This window comes from Equus quagga, chromosome 21, assembly GCF_021613505.1.
Source record: "Equus quagga isolate Etosha38 chromosome 21, UCLA_HA_Equagga_1.0, whole genome shotgun sequence".
NCBI lineage: Eukaryota > Metazoa > Chordata > Mammalia > Perissodactyla > Equidae > Equus > Equus quagga.
The window spans coordinates 23,040,335-23,054,337 of NC_060287.1; the positions used below are offsets into that span (position 1 = coordinate 23,040,335).

General features: G+C 37.6%; 1 protein-coding gene across 6 annotated transcripts in view; it reads right to left on the reverse strand.

The window, feature by feature from the left end:
• Positions 1-14,003, reverse strand: part of APP (amyloid beta precursor protein) — a 253,985-nt gene that overhangs the window by 52,012 nt on the left and 187,970 nt on the right. For all 6 annotated transcript variants that reach the window (XM_046648237.1, XM_046648236.1, XM_046648232.1 and 3 more), the window contains 2 exons: positions 7,948-8,076; positions 6,960-7,059 (listed from right to left, as the gene is read on the reverse strand). In XM_046648237.1, the coding sequence (XP_046504193.1) occupies positions 6,960-7,059; positions 7,948-8,076 (229 nt within the window). The remainder of the gene's footprint in view (positions 1-6,959; positions 7,060-7,947; positions 8,077-14,003) is intronic.

Here is a 14,003-nt window from a genome sequence, read left to right on the forward strand (position 1 = left end):
AATGGTAGAGATTATACTTTTTTTTGTTTTAAATGAAACCTTTTTGACCTTCATTCTTCCCAGAAAGCATATTCTTTTTAATATTGCTAAAGGATTGACTTTTCCTTTAAAATTATGGATTAAAACACAGAAAAGAAAATATCTATATTTGATGTCATTTTCCCAAATAATTTATATGTCAATAATTTACATGTCAAGTTACATACGTCAACTTTTAAAGGACCTTATCAATGACTTCCACAGATCATCTAGAGGACGCAGACACTATATTTATAGATTCAGTCAACTCTTAAGAAAGAAAAAGACAGCTTATATGTTTTTTGGATATGATATGTAAAGAGCTAAATGTTTACCAAGCACTAAACTAACCACACTATGGTTGAGTTAAACGCTTACAGGCTGTAACCTCCTGAGACTGTTTACAGACCGGTTGGGTCTGAGGTATGATCCGCACTGGTGTTGCCACATCTCTGTCTTCCTGTTTAGAGACATATCAACGTGGCAATCAATTTGTCAGAAAACTGAGGTGTTACTGTCATACGATACTTCCCATTTTAAAGATTAAGATGTTTATAAACAGGTTCACTTAATGTATTTTCATGCTCTCATCCATAAAATGAGTGGCTCTATTTTGGAAGAGTAACTGTCTTGCTAAGAGGAGGACAAAGATATACATTTAGTGGTAGGGAAACAAACAGAGATCATACCTGACATTCAGGGAACAATACTGGCGAAAGTACGAGTAAAGAGCTCTGAGACTATTGTAAAACCAAAGGAGGAACACGTCTTTAGAAATTTATCATACAAATCAATGTTCTTGTTTTCAAATACTTAAATCAGCCATAAAATATAAAATCAATATACCTTTAAAAGTCATGTCTTATGAAAAACAGAGAAGAGTTGAATACATGAAGAACTCTCTCACTTTATTTACTTTTATGACTTTTTTTGTTTCTCCTTGATGCCTTTCCTTGACTAACAAAGATACTTAAAATTCTCAGTAGTAATGAATGTCCCATTTTGTTGGTCTGGCAAGTGCTGTAAATATTCTATTTTAAACACACTACTTTGGATGCTTTAAATCCAAAAACCAATAGGTTTATTAGGGACAGAGAATGGAAACACTGTCTTTGAAATAAGCATGATGTACTTTTTCCCAAAGAGCAGAAAGTTTTATCAAGAGGCCATAGTCAAATTGTAGTAAAAAACGATAAACATTCTTTCCCCAGCATAAGTTTCTTGATCTCCAGCCACGTATTTCAACCCTACCCCTTTCACTGTGGATTTGTTCAATCAGAGATCCTTCCAACATCTGGTTTATAATAATTGATGTTTTTATTAATTCTGAACGCAAAAAAAAAAAAAAGTAAGCAGAGTATGAAACAATTACGCCTTCCTTCTCCCTTTCCTTCCTACTGCCTTTCTCATAAATTGGTCATTCCAGCATTCTGTGAAACAGCCATCTCCGAATGGAAACCTACAATATTTTTACCCTTGGGGTAGCTGCAAAACGAAGCACTCCGATAAACAGCCTCAGTGCCAAGAGAAGGAGAACAGAATCCTTTGAGCACAGATTTAAGGAAGATTACCAAGGGCAAAAAATTCAATCATCTCTAAATAGCAATTTGACAAAGCAAAAGTTGAGCTGAACAAAAGAAGAGATGACGGAAGTCTGTCTTTTTGAAGGGTTAAAAGATGATTAAAACAATACGGACATTGAAGAGGATGCAAATTTTCATTAAAATAATGATTCCCTCATTTGTGGAATAAAAAATAAAGTGCTAAACAGCCATTTTAAATGAATAAGGGGATTTCTTTCCTCTACAAACAATGCCTTAAGCCTTTCTTTGCAAGAAAACTTCATAATTTGCATGTAAATAACTTTTTTTTTAAAAAAGGAAAATATTAAATAATAAATGAGTGTGCCTGGGAGCATGCACATAATAATTCAAATTGAATGGAAAAATTATTATAAAATAATAAAAGGCAAGCTTTTATAAAACAACTAATAGGGTAGTTTTGACAATTCACACTTATTGGTGAAGCACATGGAATAAATAGCCTCAGACTGTAGTTGACAAGACAGTCAAAATGGACAACATACTTAGTAAATCAAATGTCAAAGTATGTTAATTGGGCAGATAACCAAACAGTGGAGTGTCATGACAATGATACAGGACAATGGTGTAAAATGTATTAATTACAGCCCTTAGAACTTGGCTTTATCCCTTATTTTGATAGCTTTGCCAACTGTACCCATTTTGTCAGCATGATCAATGACAGCTTTAGAGAATGCTGGGGTAGAAGGAAGAGATTTCTTTTGTGCAACCCTAGGCTAGGAGTTCAGGGAAGGTCTTCAGGGTTATGGAGGAGTCGCCCTGAGCAAGCTAAGTTAAGGAGCAGCTAGCTTGCAGCCTGAGGATTCGCTTCAACTTTGTCTATGATCACTACCACCTACAAAGTACCAGGTCCTCTGTCGGATTGCAAAGATACAACGATGATCACAACATGGCCTGGAAGAGCTCCGAGGACAGAGAGTTGATGGACATGTAAACAAATAATTAAATACCAAGTACAGTATGCCATTAGAGGTGAATACACACTGCCTTAGACACTGAGGTTAAGTAGAAGAAAATTCTACTTGAGAGAGGAGAATGGATTGCAGAGGGAGTATGAATTCTGGACTCAGGCAGATCTTTGCTTCAATTCCACTTTCCTCATCTTACTGCTTTTTTTCTTTTGTTTTGTTTTTTATTGTTTTTTGAGGAAGACTGGCCCTGAGCTAACATCCGTGCCCATCTTCCTCTACTTTATATGTGGGATGCCCACCACCGAATGGCTTGCCGAGCGGTGCCATCTCTGCACCTGGGATCTGAACCAGGGAACCCTGGGCCTCCGAAGCCGAACGTGCAAACTTAACTGCTGCGCCACCGGGCTAACATCAGCTTACTGTTAACGGCAAGTTAGTGACCTCTCTCTAAGGTTCAGTTTCTTCATTTGTAAATTGGGGGTGGTATCACTGAATTCACCAGTGTTGTCACTAGCTCATATGTTGCATTCATGTGAATTACAAAAAGCCCCGCTTCATGTGTCAGAGACCCAGTGTCAGAGGGATTGGCTCCATCAGTGGCATGTAGAATGAATGTCAGTTGTCACTCTAACACTAAACCACTGCCACATATTTGGTGGCCCTGAACCCCAAGGGTGAACTTTCATAAAGAACTTGGACCATCAACATCATCAGTAACATACCCGTTAGTTTGCTACACAGCTGTCGCGCAAATGCTAGCTCTTCTCTCTTGTTCTCTATGCAAATTAGTCAAGGGTTTCTAGGAGCATGGACATTTCAGTTGAATATTGAAGTGCTACTTTTCAAGCAGGGAAGAACCACGTGCAGGTGTTATTTGTATTTCAGCAGGGAACTCAGGCAGCCCTGAAGAGGAAGAATTTGGGGAGGAGGGGGCCATGGTGAGACAAGAGGCAGGATGACTAGTCAGGAGTCTAGGGAAACTCATGTGAGAGGGATAGGGCTCTGAGCTAAAACAGTGGACGTGCAGAGCAGGGATTCCACATGAATATAGGAGGCAGACTATACAGGACTTGAGATTGCTAAGAAGTGAGGGGTGAGGGAGAGGAAGGCAGCATGGATAAGTACAGGACAACTGGGAGAACCCATAACTGTGATTGTAAAAATGAGTAAATTTCAAGCAGGACACCATGAATTCCTTATACACACTGATTGCAGCTTGGGAAATGTGTCAGAAACTGTGGAATATATCATGGAAACTCAGCAGATAGGCTATTAAAACTACGGATTTGGGATTTACTGGAGTTAATTATAGCAAAGTAGCATAAACAGATGGGATTGCTCAGGAAAGCACGATGGGTGAAAAAGGGCAGGGTGGAATTCACTGGCCTGATAAATTCCACGCTCTCGTTGGTCACACTTTACTGTTCTCACAACAGTGATGCCAATTGCCACTTTCACCTTCCTTCTAGTGTGGCTAGCTTCTTCCTCATTTTCATCCACAATAGAGAATTCTACCCTTACGAGAGCAAAAATTAACTGAAGCAGATACACCTGTGTCACTAAAGATACCGGCAGTTCCCCACACTGGTGAAAACCCTTCATCTCAAGACCACCTGTCATTCTTATTTAATAAAACTATTTTATTTTTCTCCAAATGTTTTACTGCATTAAACACACCCTAGTTGCCCACATTTATAAACACAAACTTTTTACAGGCATGCATTTGTAGGTAGTTTCTGATCTCATCCTTTTCGTATCCTTATTTGCACTCAACTGATTCCAAATCTAAGGGCTGATTATACACAAAAAGGAAAATAAATGCAAATCAGACTAATAACAAAGCATTCAATTAGAAACTATTAAGATGCACAAGATATACACTGGAAGAAATCCATGAAGATCCTATTTAGAAAGTAAGCTGGGAAACAAGTTTTGTTATGGAAAACTTCAAACATATACAAAAGTAAAGAGAATACTACAAACAACCCCCATATACTCACCACAGCTTAAACAATTAGCACCCACGGCCAATCTTGTTTCATCTCTATTCCTGCTTTGAAAGTGAGTTATTTTTAAACGTCCCTTCAAATGAAGAGCAACTAGAGAAGACAACTAAGCTCAACCCAGAAAAGCCATTTTCCCCAGTGAGTTCTCTCTGTTTCAGCTTCGGGGTTAGGAGCCCAAATGGTGCACGGGCCTAATTAACGGAAGTTCATTAACCCAAGTTTCTCTTTCTATAGGAAACAGTCATTTAAAAATGGAGGCAAAGATTTTTAAAAGATTATCTTTCAGAATTTGGTATCCAGTATATTTAGAATGATAGAAATATTTTAAAAAATAACGTGCTCTTAATCCAACATAATAGCTGAGCTTTCCCTTTTTTTTTAAGAGAAAATTCCACGGTTCCAATTCTCTGAATATCTTCCCTGTCACTGAGATTTGAAGTTTACTGTGTTGCCATATTCTTGGGCATTTTGCAGCATTCAAGATCTGAATGACCATCTGGTGCTGTGAAAGTGTGACTCATAAGTGGCCACTGTTTTCAGTAGGATCTTGCTGAATAAAACGTTCTGATAATTTAACTAGAAAGAGTCAACCATAATTACTGGGTGAGACTGAATTATTGGTCATCAACTTTCTAGTCCTTTGCAAGGGCTCTATAGTTTGGTCTTACTGACAAGACCTCAATTGAAGTTGCACATGAAAATAAGCTTGATAAGACAGCTATAAGCAAAAATACATTTATCCAGATCTGAATTTCAGTTCATTGAGAATATGATGATTTCTTTCATTTCATCCCTTCTACAACTTTTTTGGAGAATTTTCTTATACTTATTTAATATACATTATTTTAAAGTTTCCTTACTAATTTAATTTCTATCTTACAAATATATCTAACAAGTATATTCATTTCTTAAAGAAACTTTAATAGAGGGAAAGATTAATTGGAAATCCTGTCTTGCATCTATGGTGTAGACTAAAAACGCTACTGACTATACTATGCTCATAAGATCTTGCTCAACATCTAGTTCTCCCTTTAAAATAAAAGCTTAGGAGACACACGAAATTTCTTTTCAAAGCATGCAGCCTAAAGTCTACTTGATTCCATCCATTAATACACAGTACGGAACAGAGCATCATCACCTGGTACGCGCTTAATACTTGAGAATACAAACAACACTCACAGGCAGTGTTAAGTTAAAAAAGAAGGAGTAGGATAACACTGGCAGAAAACGTAAAAAGCAAACCAAGCAGTGTTTCGGGCACTTGACAGGAGGAATTCCTATAACGGGTACAGCCATTTCTAACATCCCGGGTGTTCTGATTTCAGATAACCTGCATCTATCTCCAACCCAATCAACGAAGGGTGGGGTTCGTTATGGGGAGGGATACACCACAAACATACTGCTTATCTGCTGACAGTTTATGCACCATATCTCCAGTACACACACATTAGCTTTATGTTCAAAGATTCACTAGCATAACTGTTAACTGTACTTTGTGAGATACAGGCAAACAAATATGGGCAATTTGGGGGTTTACAGAGAATTATGTTATGCAACACTTCATTCCTTTTCCGAGAAAAAGGAGAACTTACTCATATGAAATATTAAAGTTGTCATTAGGAAAACTAGGGACACAAAAGATACTGGGCAACAATGTCAACGTCAATGTCCTGGTTTTGATCATGGATTACAGCTAGGTAAGTGGGAGATGCGTACACTGGACTTCTCTGAATTATTTTTCCAACTTCTTCTAAGTGTATGATGATTTCAAAATAAAAGTTTAACGAAAGATAGTGGGCACATATTTAATTAAGTTTCAACAACAGAGAATGCGCATGGCTGTGGGGGGGTAGGGGAATCAAAGAAATTTGCGACTTACTGAATGTAACAATAACGTCAGTCAGAAGTCAGTTTTGTACTTTTGCTGTGCTACTTCAGATAGGTGTGACATGGGCAAGTAAGTCACTTAAATTCTAAGTTTGAGCTCCTTCCGTGTATAATGGGGTATCATGCCACTCCTCAGGTTATGGGAATAAAGAATTAAAGGATGAAGGAAGGGTTGTTTTTCTTAAACTGTAAAGTACCAAAGCATCATAAGGTGAAATGTATAAGACTGACTAAATTAGAAGAAAATTGCTGACAAGTACAATCCAATAACAAGTGGCCCATTATTACACAAGTACACCTTGCGTCAATCTGCGTCCCCCGAGTCTTATAAGTATGGATAGTTAAGAACAGATGCAATTGCCAAGGTCAGACCTAGTGCCATTCCTCTAGAGTTTCACTTAAAAGGGCATCTGTTCTTTTTCCTTCCACATGTTAAAACACTGGTGATTCCTGATGCAGACGAACTCACTTCTCTGATTTTCCCCCACAGGAGAAAAATGTGTATATGTACAGCATCAAAAGAACAGCCTACTCACCAACTTCATCCTGAATCTCCTCAGCCACTGCAGGTACATTGTAGAGCAGGGAGAGAGACTGGTTCATGCGCTCGTAAATCACACGGAGGTGTGTCATAACCTGCGTCAAACGAGGACAGTTCCAGGTAAACCATCTCTGGGGTAAGGACTAGTTATTTTCCTCACCAAGCACTGCAGACAGATACAAACTTCCAAAATAAAACTGACAGAAGTGCTGCTGGAACTTTTAACCTGAAAGGGCGGTCTTATTTTTCTTGTTCTCTCATTTTTTTCCTCCCTAAATTAGAAGCTGCTTTCGATTTCCCATTAAATTGTATGCTTGTAACTATAAAGTATAAAGCTAATTAAAAACATCATTTCTGCCCAACTTTGATTCCTAATATTGAGGCTCCCTAAAATAACTACTGATGATAAATATATTTCTTTGCAAATTTAACAATAGATAGAAACATATTTTAATTTGACTAGATATTTCATGATATATAGATAGAGAGATGCGTGTGTGTGTGTATACATATATATTTTTCTATTCAAGGAAATGTAAAATTTCAGATTTCCAGAGGTAGATCTCAAGTTTCAACCTTTGGGAATGAAGGAGTATAAAACATATTATTATGGGGTTTCATTTAAGTTCACATTATATCCAAGTATTGGAGTAGCGATGCAGTTTATGATTGCTTGTTACAATTTAGTTGAACCAATTTTAGAGGTTTTGGTTTATACAACTTTTGTTTTATTTTAGCCATCAGAGTTTTAAATGGTTCCTTAAGAATCAGTAGCCATAGACCCTTAAGATTTTTATATTCCTTATTATTTTCATAACTCAGAAAATGCCAAACTACATGTTGCTCTAAGATAAGCCTTTGGAATTTACCAGGTATTAAAGATCTCTTGCTATAGAAGCATAACACCCATAGCTACTCTAGGATAGCTAAAGATCCAACTCAAAGCCCAGGGACACTGGGCTGTCCACGCTGCAGATGATTACCTGGGACCGGATCTGAGCAGCCTTCTTTGGATCCACCATGCGTACATGTTCAAAATGCTTTAGGGTGTGCTGTCTGTCTTTCTGTTCAGCACGCACATACTTCTTCAGCATATTGAACACGTGACGAGGCTGTGGGGAAAAAGGGAAAAAAATGCTTTTAGGTTTGTGCCCAAAATTGCTTCTTTCGGTCAGAGGTCCCATGGATCCATCCCTTGATGTGAAAGCATTGAGTCATCTTTTTGCAATTCTCCCTTCTAACCCAATTCTCCTACTCCTTTCTTAATGGGTAATTACTTAGTCACTTGGCCACTTTTTACTTCTACAGGGGCATTTAGCACTCACATATATAATGACTGTTCTCCTTCATCAACGTTTTCCTTTTAAATAGTGGCATTCCACTCTAGAAGGAGAGGTGATTTTGGATTTGTCAAGTTGAAGTTAGGTCCTTCCCTTTTTTCACCCACATATAACAGCGTTATATATAAGACCATATTTGTACATGCACAGTGTTAATGGTTATCTTAGCAGTCATGCACACAAATAAACCCATCATCAGTAGCATACAACAGTATAACAATCAAAATGAGAAAAATAATAGGCAATTTAACCACTACTAATTTGTAGGCCAAGGAATAAGTGATAAGCGATAAGAGACATTTTATTTTCTAGGAGAAAGACCAAGGCGAAACTGTAGTTATTTTACTTTGAAATTTAATTAAATTCTTTCTACGCCATCAGATTCTAATTCTCTCAGCAACAATTAAGCTTTTTCTTAAGTGCATTCATTTTTTTCTAATTGGTTCCATTTCATTTTTATTCCAGTCTTGAGGACATTCATTTTAATAAAAAAGGACAAAGGCTCCTTTGTCTTCCACAATTCCATTGCTATATGCATTCTACTGTGTGATTTTGTAAAATGATTTCCAAAGATACACATTTCTTCTTCATTAAAACAAACAAAAAATCAGCAGTGGAAGTTCATGTCAGAATAGAATTTTGGCCATTTGGGCAAATCTAGTTATTATGAATCTACGAGTCATGGACACCTTGAAAACCAGTTGGAAGGTAGAGAATTTATTCACAGAGATGGAGGGTGTGTGTGGGGGGGGGGTCCAATATTTTATAGGGTGTCCCTCCACTTCTCCTTTTGCTTAACTTAAAGGCCACCTCCCTGCCATCCCAGGCGGAAGTGGTTCCCTTTCTCTGCGGTCCCATGAAATGCCATGCAAATCCCCATTATTGCACTTAACACAATCTATTAATTTATTTATACTTCTGACTGTCCTCTTCAACTTTGAGATCCCTGAAGGCCAGATTTGGTCTTTCTTATCAGGAATCACACAGGACACAGTGCCTGACTCAGAAAGGGTGATCTGTACTTGCTTGCTTTCTGCCCTTCACAGGCCACATTCTCATACTTCAGAAAATAAATAAATACCAAAAAAACCCCCAAAAACCTCCATTCATCTGCCTTATCTATTTCTTTTACCCTAGAAGATAGGTCCTTCTCCATAATCTCAGAAAAGGTAGACATCACAGCTTGCAATGTAGCTTTTGGCAGTACATCATTATAATTCTCATTTGTGCTACGAAATCGGGCTGAATCTACAAATGAGGGAATGGTCTTTTAAATCTTGAAAGAAGAGTAGAGAGAGAGAGAACAACTGACAAGCTACATCTATAACATATATATTTAAAAAATGATAGGTTTATACACACTAATTTAAAAAGGTAATTTTTAAAAGGTCAGAAACTAAAGGCTGCCTATTGTTGAACACGACAAATATTTTATATGCAGGATGGTACAATCAGGATATTACATACCCCTGATGCTTGCTCCTTGTTCAACACCAGCCTAAAAACTCCCTCTAGTTCTATTGCAATTATACTTCCAAGGTTGGAAACAGAAAGGGTTGCGACTAATTGCAATTATCCATGATGTCCCTGTCCCTTACTTGTGCAGCTGACTGGCTTAATGTGCTTTTTTAGTTGCTCTATTTCATTTTTCTCTCTTGAAAAGGCTTTATTGTTTTGAAGAAAAGAAATTTTTTAAAGAGCTCATAAAAGAAAAAGTATTTCAATGAAAACATAGGGTACTTTTCATCATAACTTTCTTTTCTTCTTCTATTTTTCGTGTTTTTGCAGATAATCACCTATGAATGTTTCTATAAGGCATTTTATCCTAAAGGATTGTCACAACCAAGTGTGAGCATCAGAATGTAATGGCTCCACACTGGCCTTGGCATTACTGCATTAAGCTAAATCTTAAATTATGGAATGGGGAGGTAATTTCTCTTAAGTAACAGCTGGGTCTCCCTTTTTCTTCCACTACTCCTACAAACAGCATAAATTCCCATGTGCTGATTATTAACATAAACATCAATTTTAAAATGAACGAGAGTCTCAAAATTATCTACGCCCGCATTTTCTCACCTGCAGTTCAGACAACATTATCTTTCATATAGAGGACATGGGGATAAAAATGTTCTGTGTTAGTTACCCAGCATAATGCTTAGTCCATAGCAGGTACTCAGTACACATTCATTCCTTCCACTCAGTCCTCGCCTCCAACATTCTCCTGCCTTTTCTTCCCTCTAAGCAGTAACAGTTCAAAACTTACTGACTACTTACATGAACGAGATCATGTTTTAAGTGCTTTATGCATAATGTGGACAGATTTTTGGGATCCCTCTTCCTGGTCTAACAGGCAAATCTAACAAGTAAACTGCACAGGCTTTATGTGAGTATAATAAAATCCACGCTGTTATGAAGCAGCTGCGAAGGCCATCTTCAGCCTGTGTCAAATGACCTTGCATCCCCACATCTCATGACGAAGACGCCAGCTGGACAGACCAACAACAGGAAAAGATATAGGGTACCTGCTCTCACATTTCCCAGCTGCATTTCTTAGAGATCGAGGGAATAATTAAGGACCCTGGTTCTTACCTCCCTTCACACACAGATATCAGCATCTCCGAACTTGTTTGATGTATAACCAAGGAATTCTTGTTTATGTTATCTTCAACGTGTAATCTAGAGAAAAGCCCAGATGTTCTCTATCCCTTTTTTTATTGACATATAGGAAATCTAGCTGTAAGTCTTTTTCTTTTCCTCTTCCCTGCACATGCACTGTTTTGTGGAAGAGAGATAAGCTGCACTTAACCTCACACCCCTCCGAGCAGCTCCATCAGAGCGCTCTGTTGAAACGTTTTCCTGGGGTTCGAACTCCTCTCGCTGATTACTGAATAAACTCCTTCACTAATATCACCTAGACTCTTTATTTCAGCCGACAATAACAACTCATAAGTCTTCCTACCAACCTTACGACAGAGGTACAGCTGCTCTTCCCACTTCACAGATAGAGCAAACGAGGCACAAAGGAGGTTGAAGGCTATGTAGCTGGTGACTCAGCGAGTTCCAGAGCTAGTCAGGGGTAGAGCAAGAACAGATAGTCCAGCTCTCAGGTCCCACAGCTCATTGTCCCAATCACTGGGTGACCATGCCTTTCAAGGAAACTCTACAATGGACCAAGGTAAAGACAGTTCTACGCAGTAACTTAGAGAGTTGAAAACAGAAAGAAATGACTGAATGGTTAGAAAAGAAACTCTTCCAGGAGTTCTCGCCTGAATTTCTAGCTCTTACAAGCTCAGACAGTACTCTTTTGGGACATGCTAATATCTGCTTTTTCAATTGTGTAGAAGACCCACCAGATTTAGCCTGTTCAATCTCTCAATTACTGTCCTTGGTTTTTGGCACTCTGCTCTGCATTAGCTCAAATGTCAGATGTAGGGAGGAGAAATAGCAAGATAGGAAGGGACTCCGTTAATCTGTTTAGGATTACTGGAAAAAGATTAAAGGTATTAGTGAAAAGTTAGGCTTTTGTGACACACATGGATTCTGGTTCTAAATCCATGGATAATTAAATAGTGAATGTGTTCATATGTTTAAAATTGCTTATGTCATTTAATACCAACATTTCTTTATAAGCTTCAGAAATGTATTCCTAACTTGCCCCGCAGAATCTCTGGAGCTCGACAATGACACAGGAGCACACAAGGCTCTCATGAGCCCCCAGGCCTCAGCCTGGCTTTTGCGCTCTCTACCAGGGAACAAAGCTCCTGCAAGAATAATGAGTCCTAGGAGGCCAGAGTAAGCTATGACCTCATCATTGTTTATGTGAGCCCAGATACACACTGTGTGCGCATCTATATAAACAGAAGTCTTTTCTTCCTAATGGCGATGCCCCGGGACATGAGATAATTCAGGAAGACATTACAGGGTCCCTCAATCAATGAATTAAAGGGTTCTGCTTCGTTGATTTATTCATGTAAACACATTTCTAAGAATCATTATTAGAAATGAAAAAAAAAGTAGATTAGCTCTTATGTTGGAGTAGGCAGATACACCATACCAAATAAAATGGCGCTTACGTCTACACCTCTGAAACAAAAACTACTTTTAGTTCAGGAGGAAAAACAGAAAACATTTCCCCGTGCTTTTATGTTTTCACTTGCATTAGGTTAAAAAAAAAAAAAAAGAGCCCTGTCTTTGGCATATGATTCGTGCATATTTCATTCAAATAAAGAACTAATTGCCTTTACAACTTCTGGCCAGAATACAAAATTCCCAAGGTTTAAAACCAGTTATTTCTAGAGCTGTATCCTGTACCACAGAATAAAAGGGAATCTCATTTAGGGAGTTTTATTTCATTATGCTACCACAAAGATGAACTTCTTAAAATTTTAATTAAAAACACAGAAACATTCATACAGAAATGACTGGAAAAGAAATTCCTGGTATCCCTATGAAATATGTTCTCTTAAAAGTAACTGCTATTTCTATTGTCACAGTACTTATATTTAAGACAGGATTATTCATATGGTTAGAAAAATAAGCATAAGAATTCACATGCTCATCATAAAGATACTAATAGTAAGTAAAGATTAAGAAACGTGTTTAACTTCCATGCATATAATTTCAGTCATTCTCAAGTCTTTACATCTTCTGTCACTAGTAACATTTGTTTTCCTGCCCAATTTCCCTGATTTCATAATTTTGATATTCTATATATTAATACTACAAACCGTTTATAGTGGCTTTGGATGCCAATCTTATTAAAACGTATAGCAAAAAACAGAGACAACAAAAGGAAAAGATCTGTCCCAGGGTGACTAATTATATCCAATCCTTTTTATTGTCACTATTGTTTCTGAAAGAGTGTTTAGCCTGTAATTACAAAGTATCTATTTGCACTGGACGTGGCAGTTTTCAATTTGCACTCAATTCACTTCACAATCATGCTTTATTATATAAAATCATTTCCAAGAGAAAGTTCTTAAAGGATTAAGAGTAGGTATTTCCAAAATGGTTTAGACTTAACCAGAAAATAGAAGACTTACATTTTGGAAGATTAACCATTTTCCCCTCTTGGAAAAGAGTATAACATACCTCTAACTGCTGACACAGTTCCTGGCACAATTTGGTTGCTAAAAAATGTCTGTTAATTAAATTAATGAATAACCTAGAGCTGAATATAATTTAAGAAGTAGTTCCAGCAGTACAATATATCCTTCACGGGATCTGAGTTGAAAATAACCATCTCTCTACTAAGAAGAGATGCATTCCCAATTTTCCTGAAATATACTGATTTTACAACTCCACTTGATCTATTCATCCAGACGGCTGGGATCCTTTAGGGAGCTGTTTTAATGGGAAATACTTTCCAGAAAATTTTTAATAGACTCTACAGCATGTTCAAACTAGCGTCAATAAGAAGATTCATTTAACTAATTTCAAAAGGTGCCATGGTTTGGGTTTTGCTGTCAGGTTAATGTAGGTAAATTTGAAGTAAATTTCATGGCCTTCCCCTTAGAAAGTAATTTAAAAAAAAATTAATTTCCCCACTTTTCATATGTATTGCCTTGTTCACTCGGCTCTTTCATGCAGTCTCATAAATTTGGTGTCCCTGGACTTAGGATCAATCACACACATTTGACTGACTCAATGCCAATCACGTCTGAATGTGTAGCTTTTTATTCCCCAGTTCACGTGAGAGG